This window comes from Cyanidioschyzon merolae, chromosome 12 (assembly GCF_000091205.1).
Source record: "Cyanidioschyzon merolae strain 10D DNA, chromosome 12, complete genome".
Taxonomy (NCBI): domain Eukaryota; phylum Rhodophyta; class Bangiophyceae; order Cyanidiales; family Cyanidiaceae; genus Cyanidioschyzon; species Cyanidioschyzon merolae.
This window is the reverse complement of record NC_010138.1, coordinates 529,277-542,938: the sequence shown is the minus strand read 5'-3', so window position 1 is coordinate 542,938 and position 13,662 is coordinate 529,277. Positions and strand designations below refer to the sequence as shown.

The 13,662-nt window shown below is 54.5% G+C and overlaps 4 protein-coding genes and 1 non-coding gene across 5 annotated transcripts, besides 1 other annotated feature; 2 read left to right on the top strand and 3 right to left on the bottom strand.

The window, feature by feature from the left end:
* Positions 1-149: 149 nt before the first annotated feature.
* On the bottom strand, positions 150-2,021 carry CYME_CML215T. The gene has a single exon (XR_002461420.1). It is a non-coding gene; the product is annotated as a hypothetical transcript (transcript).
* A 2,445-nt stretch (positions 2,022-4,466) lies between these two features.
* Positions 4,467-5,579, top strand: CYME_CML214C (ornithine carbamoyltransferase; the record flags this gene model as incomplete). The annotated part of the gene is made up of 1 exon (XM_005536788.1): positions 4,467-5,579. One exon carries the CDS (start codon positions 4,467-4,469, stop codon positions 5,577-5,579), a length of 1,113 nt encoding a protein of 370 aa, XP_005536845.1.
* Positions 5,580-5,747: 168 nt separating this feature from the next.
* Positions 5,748-8,003, bottom strand: CYME_CML213C (hypothetical protein, conserved; the record flags this gene model as incomplete). Its single annotated transcript, XM_005536787.1, has 1 exon — positions 5,748-8,003. One exon carries the CDS (start codon positions 8,001-8,003, stop codon positions 5,748-5,750), a length of 2,256 nt encoding a protein of 751 aa, XP_005536844.1.
* Positions 7,838-9,207: a sequence feature (possible transcribed region).
* Positions 9,208-9,351: 144 nt separating this feature from the next.
* CYME_CML211C (hypothetical protein, conserved) lies at positions 9,352-11,124 on the top strand (the record flags this gene model as incomplete). The annotated part of the gene is made up of 1 exon (XM_005536786.1): positions 9,352-11,124. The coding sequence occupies one exon, from the start codon at positions 9,352-9,354 to the stop codon at positions 11,122-11,124; it is 1,773 nt and encodes a 590-aa protein (XP_005536843.1).
* A 401-nt stretch (positions 11,125-11,525) lies between these two features.
* CYME_CML210C (biotin synthetase) lies at positions 11,526-12,665 on the bottom strand (the record flags this gene model as incomplete). Its single annotated transcript, XM_005536785.1, has 1 exon — positions 11,526-12,665. One exon carries the CDS (start codon positions 12,663-12,665, stop codon positions 11,526-11,528), a length of 1,140 nt encoding a protein of 379 aa, XP_005536842.1.
* Between the last annotated feature and the right edge of the window lie 997 nt (positions 12,666-13,662).

Genomic DNA, 13,662 nt, shown 5'->3' with positions numbered 1-13,662 from the left:
GCGGCTTTTCTTTTCGTGACGGAGAGCGACGTTGTCTAAGATCAAGACGGAATAAGCTGCGGGGGACGAGCCAGGAGGTGCTGCCTGGAAGGATGAACTGCCGAACGATCCTGTCCGTTAGATACTTTTTAGCCGAACAAACAATTGAAACGCCGCGAGGGCTCACGCTCTCGGAATACCCGACTGTCTCTTCTTTACGAACAGAGGTTTGCGCCTCTTTGCGTACCCATACACGGGTCTGCTGTTTATCCCGAACGAAGTCTCAACGAGTGAGACGAACGCCCATCTCGACTGGAAGACGCGTCCACGTCTTACTACGAAATCGATGCTGTGTTGTTGGACATGTGACGGCCTCCAAGAGAAACGTGCTTTCTTGTGGGTCCATCAGCGAAGCATTATCACCGTTCGTATCAATCGAATAGAATCTTCTCATCCGGTGGGGTCATTGATTCTATACGTCTGAGTGCGTACAGAGTCGATTGAGTTGACGAGGGCACAGCCGGGTAGATAGCGTTTGGTAAGCGCTGTTCTCTGGAGCACCGCGTACACGATAAGAACGACGAGAAGGGTGGCTCGTCCATCTGTTGACCATAGAATCACTGATCTGCACAAGTAACGTCGTTTTCCGTAACGTGCCAGTGATGGCATCAAGTCCTCCCGCGATCTTTATCCAACCTACAGGATGAACCGCTTTTGTTGAATAGATGCGAGAGAAGCAAACATCAACAAAAAGGGTGCAATGGCACGGTTTTTCTGCAACTCACTGCTTGGTGCACAACGCACGGCGCTCGAAAACGCAACCTGCAACACCAGTATCGGTGGCGTCCAGCGTCGATCCCGGCGATCTCGCTCGTATCCAACCAGAGCGCTGCACAAGTCCGTGTTTCGCATTTTTGCCGCTATTTTCGGCACCATAGAGCCTGCACGCGCCCGGTACGGCGCTCGGAACGAACCGTCCCGCAGCCGGCGGTCGACGACTCCGAACGCTCGCTCCTTGCACCGAATCAGTGCCCTGAAAGCACACGAGCAGCCTCTGAGCGACTCAGTGTCCGCACTAAAACCTCGAGCTGGGCATTTTCGAGAAGCGGCTTGCCATTTGTTTGGTGCGCTCGATGGGAAGCCCCGCACAAACGGTTTCGCATGAGAGTCATCAGGCACGGTTTAGCACATGTAATCCTGATTCATGCCCATTCATTCAATTTCAATCTGTACTCCATGTCGCGATGAGACTACTGCAAAACTGCGCCCACCTTTGTCAACCGAGATCATGGGTTAGCATGCGATGCAAGCTCTGCCAACAATACCGTCACGGACTTGTCTGCTGCTGGATTCCCACAACAGCCGCCAGATGGAAACGGCGCCAACACGTGAACCGTCATCGGAGAAAACGCCAAATACGCATCAGAACTCGATACCCAATGACGAGTATCGTCGACCACAAAATCGTCTGCGTGACTGCAACTTCGCTCGGTTCGAGAACCACCCACAAGGTAAATACCTTGTAGCGATACCACCAAACCGATAAACGGTAGCGCCAGGATCGACGTGCTGGCTGCGAACCAGCAGAGCCGGCATCCGCGGTGTGCGCTGCCGGCGGACACGTCACAGGCTCCTGCACTGTCGCAGCCAGTAAGAGCCGCACGCGCGCCGCCTCATCCTCTGTCGCCCCGAGAGCGTCTCCAAGCTCCCTAGAACTATTCAACCCATAATTTTCCTCGCCTGCATGGTGAGCAGCTGTCATAGATTCGTCTTGTTCCACGCACATCTGAAAGCACCAGGAGGCTGCTCCACCTTCAAGCTGTCCACAAAAGAGCAAAGAGCACTCACACAGCTATTTGCGCACACCAAACGCCCAGCAGCTTCATATGCTCCGTGATCTTTCCGGTAGAACGTGCGCTCTGATGCTGCACGCACGACGCCCGCTACGTTTCGTCGACACGATGACGACACCGGTGTCCCGGTATGTAGGTCGGTCGGCTGGTCGGTAAGCGTAGAGCAAGCAGACGTCTCCGCAGCTCCGTGGCTCGCCAGCATCGTGCACTGCAGATGACGTCGACGCCGCGCTGTTGCGTCGCGCATCGAGCGCAGTGCAGCGTTTATGAGTGCCACCGCTCATTCTCTTCTCCAGTGTTTCAACTCTATTACTTTCATCCCGCTGTATGGAATCGGATGCTTTTTCACAATATACATCAGGCGGTCGACATCATGATGCAATGTATTCGATAGATCGTAGACGAATTTCCGGTAGGATATATACTCTTTACTGTAGAGCGCTGGGAGTGCTGCTTTGCCTCCTTCAGATTCGTCACGCTCCAGCACGCTGATGCTTGATGAACACTGAAAGAAACAAGTATATGTGCTCCGTGCCGAAAACCGACAATCTTGAAGACTGCTTGCGATGAATTGTACAAAAAATTAACTCCTTGATTACCTCACGGAAAGCAAAGCAGAGGATTATAGTCGTCACGTGCATCTCTGATTCTCGGCGGCTAGTTCGTGTGATCCTGAAAACACTGGGATACAGTAACAAAAAAGACGACCAATGTCATGTACGGCCATCTTCCACCGAAATCACACCCACAGCAAAGTTCCTGGAACGTTGCGATCCGAATGAAGCACATGGACGTCGATTTGTTTTGCCAGTCGATGAGACTTGCTTCGGATAAAGCGCTCGGAGCGTACATGGGTATTCGCGGGGCAGGGCGCCCGTTGTGCCTACCATCGAACGCGAAGAGACCAACGGCATCATCATCTGTTCTAGCTTTAGTGGACTCATTTGGCGGACTCAGTTTCGCCCGTAGAGAAAGGCCATACAACAGCACCAACCACTTTGTCGAATCATTGAACACTTGTCTCGAGAACCGTGACGACGTCATTCTATTGGGCGACGTCGCATCTAACCGTTCCAATCGCGTTCGAGCTTTTGCCGAATCTATCCGAGAATAGAGCTGCTTTACGTTCGTCTATACACTCCGTGGTTCAACCGCATCTAATGAGCATTGTCTTTATGAAACGTGACGATCGCTCCACTGGGCGAATCGCTGAAGCGTTCAACACACGGAGACACGCGATTACACCGAGACACATGCGGTCTCTCTTCCGCAAGTCCTGCTTCCTTCGGGAACGTCCTCACCGAAGGGCATGAAGAAGTAGTTCATGCAAAAAAACAGGGAATGAGCTGATATGTATGCTATAGAAGTTCGAGTTCGAGAGAGGGCAGCGGAGCGCTTTCGCGATAGAAAAGCGCGTATAGCTGCCACCGCACAAAATGGCACGAGTTCGAGGACTCTTTCCACTGATAGGTTCTCCCAGAGAAAATACCCGCATGGAGTTCGTGAACTGAGACTTTACCACCGTCATCAATATCAAACGATTTGTGGTGTTGCAGAAAAGAGCCGCAGAGCTGACACGAGGCAAACCTGTGGGGCAGCCTCTCACGCTCGATGTGTACAAGCAGAAACTGAAACTAATTGCAGGCGGCCGGTCAGAAAAAGCTGTGAGGCGTGTGCGCTTGTGGTACTCATTTACAATAAGTGGTCGTGGGACATTTCTTGTTTCACTGACATGTGTGCAAATGCAGATGTCGCATCGTTCACGGGAACCTGGGCATCCTCGATTGTGCTCCATGGCCATCGACGTCCAGGAGAACGTCAGTTATGGCTCACTTGATCGTAAAGCTCTTCACCAGCAACCACCCATACTTTCCTTTAAGGATCATGGTTCATTCCTATGATCCTCCAGGTGCTGAAGTTGCCGTGAGTACCTGCTGCGGGCGCAGACGGAAGCGGAACGGCTTTGCCGCATCACGGATGACCTCGGTTTTCGAGACGTCGTACACCAGACGCTGGAATGGGTCTCTTCGGCGCTGGTGGCATGATTTGGTGCATAGAATACAGCCTGTCTGCCGTCGACGGGACTCTGCTATGCCAGACGGTGTCCGTATTGGCGTTGCAAGTAAAGTGACTTGAGCTCGATGGATCGAACCAGCATCTCCCGGATGCGATTTTGCTTTCTTGTGCTTCGAGAGATTCCGAATGCGGTGACATTTACGGATACGTCAATGAGTATGGCTTGAACTTTTTCTTGTCGATCGGCACTCATCCATGAACTGCGACACACGCTGAAGCTCATTGATTGGCAAGATCAAGAACGCGGTCCATGCACGCCATTGCGCGGAGGCGGGTCTCCGGGGTGCCGCCACTTGCCCTATCGAATGCATCGTCAACGTTGAACAACATGGGGAATCTGTGTTGTATGTCAGAGCAGCGACTAATGCGCCCATTCGATGAACAAGCATTGAGACGCGTCCGTCAACGTTTCCGCAGCAGAATCAGCAACGGAGCAAAAGCAAAGCGCTGCTGCTTCACAGCGCCAGTCGATCAATATAGCTGCCGATGCGGCGCTCGCCACTGCTGTGCGCGTTGCGCTACCGGCTCCAACTGCAGGGGATCTGCGACACGCTCTCTATGACTGTACTGGGTTTTATAACGACGTCTGCACTTCTCTCAACTCAGAGTTTTCCGCATAAATGTCTTGTGGTCCCAGTGGGTTACCGCACCAGAAGGCAGATCCTAACTCCGCGCGGGGCACAGCGAGTGTCACGTGCTTCCTCCCTGTCGCTGGCTTGCAGGGATACAAAGGGCACTGTGCACGCACTTCCGGGCGGAAAACGCCACTTTCTCGCCATCACTGACTGGATTCCAGAAGAAATCATGAGCACTCTTCAACTTGCGCGCGATCTCAAGGAAGGCAAGGTTTTCTCTGGTGCGAAACCGCTCGCCGGTTTGACGCTTGCTATGATCTTTGCGAAACCCTCCGCACGCACACGCATCTCTTTCGAGACCGGTTTCTACCGGTTGGGAGGCCACGCTTTGCTGCTGGGCGATGAGATCGGTATCGGCAAAAGGGAAGCAACCAAAGACATCGCACGAGTTGTCTCCAGGTTTAATGACATTATCATGGCGCGGCTGTATGCGCATGAGGACTTGCTTGAGCTGGCAGCCTACGCATCAGTGCCAGTCATCAATGGACTCACTGACTGGAACCATCCGTGCCAGATCATGGCGGACGCTTTGACAATCATGGAGTGTCGCGGGTCGCTGGAGAACCAGCGCGTTGTGTATATTGGCGACGGGAACAATATTGTCCATAGTTGGCTAGAAATGGCCTGCTGCATTCCGTTTGAATTCATTTGTTGTTGCCCGCCGGGCTTTGAGCCCAACGCGGACCTGGTGCGCCGCGCGCGAGCAGCCGGACGCAGTCGGGTAGAGATCATACACGATCCGCAGATTGCGGTGTTAGGAGCGAATGTGATTTACACGGATGTCTGGGCGAGCATGGGCCAAAAGGATCAGATCGCTGAGCGTGAGCGGGCGTTTGCTGGTTATCAAATTTCGATGGAGCTCCTGGAGGCCACTGGCGTAAGCGATACGATTTTCATGCACTGCCTACCAGCCGAGCGAGGCCGTGAAGTAACCGATCAAGTCATGGAGTGCGCACAGTCCGTTGTCTTCCAGCAGGCAGAAAATCGAATGCACGCACAGAATGCTATTATGCTCAGGTGTCTTGGTGTGGTCTAGGGGCAAGTTTTGATTCTGGACTAGATTAAAAATGAGTGATGCGCCATGCACACGCTCCGTGTACTAGGGTTCGGGATCGCTCGGCTTCTGTCGAACGTTCGACTTTGGAAATTGGTGATGAGGCGGCCCAGACAGGGCGTACCAATGCCGTCCCTTGGGCTGCGAATTCTAGTTCAAGTGGATGCGTAGTGCCGAAATCGGATCGAAGACTTGACGACATGTAGGGCAGAGGTGCTCCTCAAGTGTTGTCGTTAAGGTGACGAAGCAGCTTTTGCAGAGCACGTGCCCACATGGAACCAGCGCCGACGGGGCGTGTAGGCGTTCGAAACAGACCGGACACTGAGTGCTTTGTTCGAGTTCACGTTTCGCGGCATCAGCTTCGTCAAGCAATTTGCGTAGAATTTCCAGCTCCGCTGCTTTCTGTATTCGCAAGCGCTCGTATCGCCATGCAGCATCTGTTGCCTTGCGGGCCTCGATAACGATCTCTTCGGCCAATAGGCCGTGCAACGTATTGAGCGCAGCGTAAACGTCTGCCGGCGAACATGAAAAGTCAGAAGCGTGCGAGGCATCGGCGAAATGCGGTGCAGCGTCTTGATATTCCCGAGCATACACGCTCAAAGCTGCCGTCCACGCCCACGATGCCATGGATGGGCGCGTCGCCTCCGAGACCGACGAGATGGAGACGCATCCGGCACCCGCTTCGCCTTGCTTCATGATCGCGCTCGCGGTGCAGGCACTGCGGACTCCTTGCTCCACAGCAGAAGCAGCAGCGTGCAGGGCGCTTCGAATCTGTGGAAAGGCTTCATTGTATTCTGGTACAGGCTCCTCAGCGAAGAGCGATTCGAGTCGCTCTCGAGTCTGGCCGAGCGCTGCTTGCACCTGAGCGGCGATATGCTGTTCATCTCGCAGAACAGACACCGCGAAAGCGTCGCGGATATTGATTTCACCGCCAGTTCCGAGAAATCTGATCATCGCTTTCGAGCACCTGTAGTGTAGCATGTTGAAAAGCAGTACGGGTCGCAGCTGCGTATCGCCGAACACCGAAACAAGAGCGCTCAGCAACAAATCGCCGTACTGATGTCTCCAGTTCTCGCCTTGAACCGTTGTTCTATCTTCGAGCCCATTCGTTGCCGCGACAGACCGGCTTTGGTGCACTCCGGGGTAATTTCTGGCGTCGCTCAGCATAAGGCATGCCACGAATATACACAACGCAAAGTCGCAAGCTTCTAAATTCTTCACGACGACGCTGGAGCTTAGTAGCAGAAGGAGAATGCGTGCGGCTGCTTCGCAGGCTTCTGCCTGCCGCAGCAAATGTCGTAACGTGATCGTGCGTACCAGGCATCTCATCTGCGTCTGACTGACCAAAAGCATCGCGCTTGTATCCGGATTGTCGTCCTCGAAGCCACATAATTTCGACAGGATTAAGCAGACCAGCTGGGGCTCATCGACAAGCCGCGTGGTCAGCGCTTCGAAGAACCATTCGGATGCGTATGGTATCGAAGAGACTGGGGCGACGTGAAAGCTATCTCTGGCCGCACGCAGCTCCTGTATCATCGAGTGAATTCGGTACAGGAGTCGTCGCTGCGCATCCGCCGCCAGTTTCATATCGCTCAACAGAGCGGCGAGAACAGCATGTACAGAGGCCGTAGCCATGTCGCACTGCCGCTCCAAGCACGGAGCCGATGACGCCCAAAAGGCATCTGTTATCGATGAGGGTGCTTCCAGCATCCACGGAAGCGGGGCATTCCAGCCGGAAGGCTCTGTAGCAACAGACCTCCAAATCGCACAGACGTGATCCAACAGGACATCCAGAGATGCCTGATCCACCTCATACGCAAAGCATACCAGGGAATATATCAGTTGACTGAGTCGAGAGCTTAGGGAAATCTGCGAATGCTGCGCATCTTGTGTGCCGCAATTCGTACTGAGACAGGAGAAAACGGCATTCTGGAGCAGCGTGCATGCTTCCGAGTTTGCAGCTGGAGCGTCGAGCACAGCTCGAAAAAGGCGGCGTATGAGCACCGGCAAGGTAAGAACGCGGGTGCGCGCAAATGCTGCAAGCCTTGTGAGACGCTCGCTTCGTTCTGCGACGAGAATGGGTGTGGTCAAAGCTCGTCCAGGAGGCTGCTCGTGGAGAGCGCCGTGCACTGCGAGCAACCGGCGATTCGTGCGACTGAGCACACTCGCGCCCCGTGCAGCTACCTCTAACGGAGCGTTCCAAATAATGTCATTTAAAGCGAAAATTACCATGTCCCAGTCGCCTTTACGAAAGAGCATCTCAACATCCGCCGCCTCCACGGCGTCCATAAAGCTCTCCAGTGCCTTCAGGCGGTTAGCGTCGCAAACACTTTCCGACCTCTGTAGACTACGCAGCCGTCGAACTTGGTCTCGAATGCTTCGTCTCAAAGTCGGCAACTTGACCATTTTCCTTTGATCCTGCTGTTATACTGACACCAGCAAAGTGGCGACTGGAGAAGCGCCTGATCCGTGAGCTCCCCCTGCGAGCTGCTGCTTGCTCCAGCACTCGTCTGGCGACCGCACCACGCGCCTGTATTTGGCGGCAAATGAGCGCGCGGTTGACACCTGCGATTTCGATCTCAATGAGCCTGTGCACAAATGGCTGACCATGTCTGCCAAGAAACCTAATGATGTATTCAGCGCTGAGCTTGGGGCGTCACGCAAATGCACTAGCGCACGACTCGATCGCTGCAGTCGGTGGCCTTTCAGTCACGGAAGCGCAGCTGCATCCTTCGTCGAGGCGTCACCCAGCGTGTGAGCAAGCAGTTCAGTGCAGATGCGCCGCGGCAGCTGCCCAGCAGAGAGAGCGACGGTCATCGCGCTGCCCGCACTACATCCGAAAGACTAGTACAGAAAGCACGCCTGCATAAACTTTTCGATTTCGTATATTCTTGCCGTTTCCTGGTGAACTGCACAGCTCGATGGTTTCACGACGCGCATGGATAGAAAACCGGCAACGCTGCTCTCAAGAGTTGCCTCCAACGAGTACCGCCGCTGCCAACACGTTGCTGCCGCGTTTCGTGGCGCAATACTGAGTCATCCACCCAGGTTTCTTCGGAGGTTCACCAGGCCACCGGACACGACAGAAGCGCCCGCCGTCACTCGGGGTTGCCTAATTCGTATATCTGGATTGACCGCGGTGTTTCTCCATGGAAACGGGGCTTCAATTTGTTCAGCGTTCCTGCGGATGCTGAGCCTAAGCCTTCAGCACAGTATTTGCCTGCGGAAACGGGGCTTCAATTTGTTCAGCGTTCCTGCGGATACTGAGCCCACGGCAGACGCCTGCCTCGGTGGTGCATCCCGCTCCCTGTACTTCGAGCCCACGCCTTCAGCAGTATGACAAAGCCGTTCCGTTTACGTACTGTATTCGCGCTTGCGCTATACAGGCTATCGAGGCCGCTCACGACGGGCACTTGACGCACGATATAAGGTGGAAAATCACCAGCACCTCTGAGGGCGACTGTCGGTAGTGGAATTTGGAAGTAGGGCGAGGAACGATGGATGCTACTCCGAGCGCTGATATCAAGCGACCAAACGGAAACATCCCTTCTGGGTGTCAACAAACTGCGAAACAGGGAAATCCGGTGCCCTGGAGAGATGCACCCGCTTTGCAGCGCCTGAACGGCCGCCGGGTCGACACACGTAAAGGGGTACCGGGCGGCGCCGGGCACAGCACCGCAGAACGGAATCTCGGAGCGTTTCAATTCGAAATCGGGCGCACGAGCTGCGCATATCTGTTGAACTCGTGAGCCTTATGGAGAACGATAACCGCTCGCAAGCACAGAAAGAGCCAGACAACGCTGCTGCTGCTGCTGCCGCTGGGACAAGTACACATAGGGCAAGGAAACGGAAACAACGGCGCGGAGGTCAGGAAAGTTCAGAGCGGGGACAGTCGACGGGGCCCAGCCGCCAAAGACAACGCGGAAGCTTCACGAGTGTAGTGGGGTTTCTCGCTGTTGTCTGGTTACTCCGGGAGGCCAGACGGTGGGACCGTAACCGCCGCGAGCGTCGGCGCAGCGAAGCCGTTTCTGACGACCAGGCCTCGGCTAACGTTAGCTCAGCGAGCCAGGACGTTTCTGCTGCGTATCCGAGTGATTCGAGCGAGCTGCTGGCGACCTCATCTGAGTCGCTTTCGGGCTCTGCAGGTCAGCCTCGTCCTTCCTGGAGGGAAACAATAGCACTTCAAAGTGATGCTCTTGTTGGTGAGAGACGACCTTCGGTGCCAGAGTCGGATGCTTCCACCGCAGGAAAGGAGCTCGTTCCTGAGACATTTCCAGAGCGTTCTACGGGCCTTCAGGTTGACGCATCAGGTTCAGCGCTTCGGCATAGCGCAGCTGTTGAGAACGAGTCACAGGATACTGGATTTGGATCCCAAGGAAAAGAGGAAACTTGGGAGTCGACGTCAAAAAGTCGACTTGTTTCAGTTATAGAGTCAGAGCAGCAGTCTATTTCTCTCCTGAGGCAGGGCGATGGCGATGCCAGCGTAACGCTGACGGAGGTAGAGCAGCGCTCCATGGCCCTGGAATGGACCAAACATGGCACAAGCGACAGTCTTGATGAAAGTACCAGGGCATCGAATCTTCTGTCAGCTTCTTTGTTTAGTAGCTCCGCTTGGCAAGAACCCCCTGCAGCGAACGTCTCGGCTGGAAGGGATGCTGCGTTAGAGGCTAGTCGCGAGCGCGTCATTGTAACGAACGAGTTCAATGAACCGCTTCGGGTCGTGACCAGGGCTGAAATGCGGCGAGAGAATCTATGGCATCGTGCCACCTACGTCCTGGTGTTGAATCCGGAGAGAGATAGAATCTACATTCAGAAGCGCACACCAACCAAAGACATTCATCCCGGCATGTATGATGCAGCAGCAGGCGGTGTTGTTCAGGCAGGTGAGAGCTACGAAGAGTCAGCCCGACGAGAGCTCGCCGAGGAGCTCGGCCTTGATTTGGCGCTCGAGCCGGTCGGACCAATCCGATATGAGTCGGACCTGACGCGAGTGTTTGGCCAGGTCTACGTGGCCATTTTTGATCCTTTCGAAGAGCCGCGACAGCGAATCAGGCCGCAAGCTGAAGAGGTCGAGTTCGTTGAACTCGTCAGTATTGACGATGTCATGTCTCAAAGTGGCGGGCGAATCTTCACCGAAGATACGCTGATCGCATTACGCACATTCATCGAAAAGCAAGAAGCCAACAACAGCTCAAAGATGATAGCAGCGGCATCTGAAACCTCAGAAAGCAGGTTGCCTGCGAATGCGGAATCCACCGTGCGACAGGAAGTCAACGACGGCGAATCCGTGCATTCTAGTGAAAATCGCACCTGGTCGAGCTCCCCAGATCCATCCGGCAACGTCACAAGCGCCTCAACAACGGAGAGCCCGCATGCCTCGGTGGGCGACACCGCCAATCCGTTACGTCTGCCCGATATCAGCGTCAATCGTTCCACGTCACCTCCGATAGAGAGCTTTATCAACGATTTGGACTCGACGACGTTTGAGGAATCAGCACTCCGTCAAAGAATGGCATCGCATCAGTAATGGAAGCGGCCTGCCTGCCGCCCATCGCGAACGCCTCGCGGACGCCTCGCGGACGCCTCGCGGACGCTGCCACTGCATGGACTCGTTCCAGCTGTGCTGCAGCGACGTACACCTTGTATAACCCTCAAACTAGAATTGAATCTCTGTTCATTGCATTGAGCAGCATTGCCGGGTCGGCCTACGGAAAACGACCGGCAAGCAGCTCTCGCCGTAAACCTCTGGAACATCTCGAGGGCCGCGTTGTTTACGACACCAGCGGGCGACGCACTCCGGGTTCTGTATTGCCGGGGATCCCACAAGGTCTACAGAACCAGTGCTTTTCGCGCGACCGCTTCGCTCCTGCGAGCCGTTCTTGCCCAACAGGATAGCGGTTGTTGTATTCAGAGCATCTTTAAGTGCACCTACTGGCTTAGGGAAATCTGCGGCTTCGCAGAGGACGGTATTCGTCGTGTTTCAACGAACGGTGGTTTTCCCTCAAAACCGAGGCGTCTGAACATAGCGTCATCCTCTGTAAGATCATTGTTCGGGGTGGTGAGCAGTTTCTCGCCCGTGAAAATGCTATTCGCACCCGCCATGAAGCAAATCATTTGCTCCGCTTCTGATAGCGAAATACGACCCGCACTGAGGCGTACCATGCTCGCTGGCATAAGGATACGAGCTGTAGCGATCATACGACACAAGTCCCAGAACGGAATCGGTTGCGAACTTTCCAGTGGCGTGCCCTTGCTCGGCACAAGCATATTCACCGGAACAGACTCGGGATGGGGTTGCATCGTCGCCAGCGTTTGCAGGAGCGAGATGCGATCGGCGTGGGATTCACCGAGGCCAAGAATTCCGCCGCAGCAGACCTGAATGCCAGCGGCTCGAACATGCCTAATAGTTGCAAGCCTGTCCTCAAACGACCGTGAGGAGATGATGGTGCTGTAGAATTCTCGGCTTGTGTCCAGGTTATGATTGTAAGCCGTCAAGCCTGCCTCTTTCAGCGCCTTTGCTTGCTCAGCGTTCAGCAACCCGAGTGTGGCGCATACTTCAAGGCCCAGCGCCCGCACGCCCTGGACCATGTCGAGCACCCGCTGGAACTGACGGGGACCCACCTGTGCTGGGCCTCGCCACGCTGCTCCCATACAGAAACGCGTCGAGCCTCGCTCCTTCGCAAGGCGCGCCTCGCGAAGCACCTCTTCGACCTGCATAAGCGGCTCTGCCTTCACGTCCGTTTTGTACGCCGCAGACTGGGAGCAGTACTTGCAGGTTTCCGGGCATCCTCCGGTCTTGATGGACAGCAGTGTGCACTTTTGCACCTGGTTAGCCTTGAAAGCAACACGATGAACTGCGGCTGCCTGGAAGATCAATTGGTGCAACGGCTGCCAATAGGTTTCCTCTACGTCTCTTCTACTCCAGTCTGAGCGAACCTGAACATGAGGATCCAGGGCGTCCGTAACAACTTTTTCCCAGTTTGGCACGGTGCTAGCTGTAGACCCCACCGGTGACGTCACGGTTGTGCAGAACTTGCGATATATTCGCAATAATCCTTTGGGCTGCATACTGCTTCAAAGCGAGCGCTAGGCACACCTCAGCGGCTTGCGAGGGAAGTACACTCGCAGCGTCCGCCTGTGAGCCTGGATGTTTGATCGCACTCCGAGGGTGGCATATCGCGCCCGCCGGATCGTTTGATCAACAGCTAGGCGTTGCCGATGGACACATCGCCTGTGCGATGACGCGATATGGCTGTTGCAATATGTGTGAGCATTGAAACGGTAAACGTTTCAAGACCACAGAGAGTAAATATAGATACCCGCATGTAGACGCCTCCGGGCATTTTCTGACCCCCCGCCCGCCTGCAATCGGTTTCAGTTTATTCAGGTATTTCTTCGAAGTTGAGGGGCTGCCCACGAAGTTGGATCGCATTAGCTCCGTGGGTCTCGTTTTCAGCACCAAAAATCGTCTGATACTGATGGCGACGTTGAATTCTCGGTTCACGAGCTCTTTGCGTGCATTGACGCCGGTTGAACTCACCAATGCAAGGATTGCTAGAAGTCGTGCTCGCTGTGGCGCCACAATCTCGTCATCGCCTGGTTAGGCAAGCATTTCTCTGGTCTATCTCCTGCCTTCTTCTTCTTTTTCTCCTTTCTCAGTCGTTCTTCTTCGCTTGATGTTTGGCGAGAAGAGGATTTTTTTGTCGAACTCGGCGATGATGCCTCTCTAGGATCTTCGATTTCCATTTACATGACTTTCCCTTGGATTTTTTATTTCTTCAAATGAACGCACTTGTCTATGCTCGTCGGTGAGGACATCACCGGAGGAGGTAGGACTTGTGCAAGAGAGGCCACATGTGTCCCCGCGTCGCCGTGCGCTGAGAACGCGTCAGCAATTCGCCCGATGGAGCGATCATTACGTTTCACAGCAGAAAACACTCCTTCGATGGGTTGAAGCATGGAGCGTACTCGGGTGTGAAAACCAGCTCTACACTTCGAGAGTACGGGCAAATACTCGGACGCAAGTGGAATGGTAAAATTCCATGTTGTTTAATAGAATGACGTC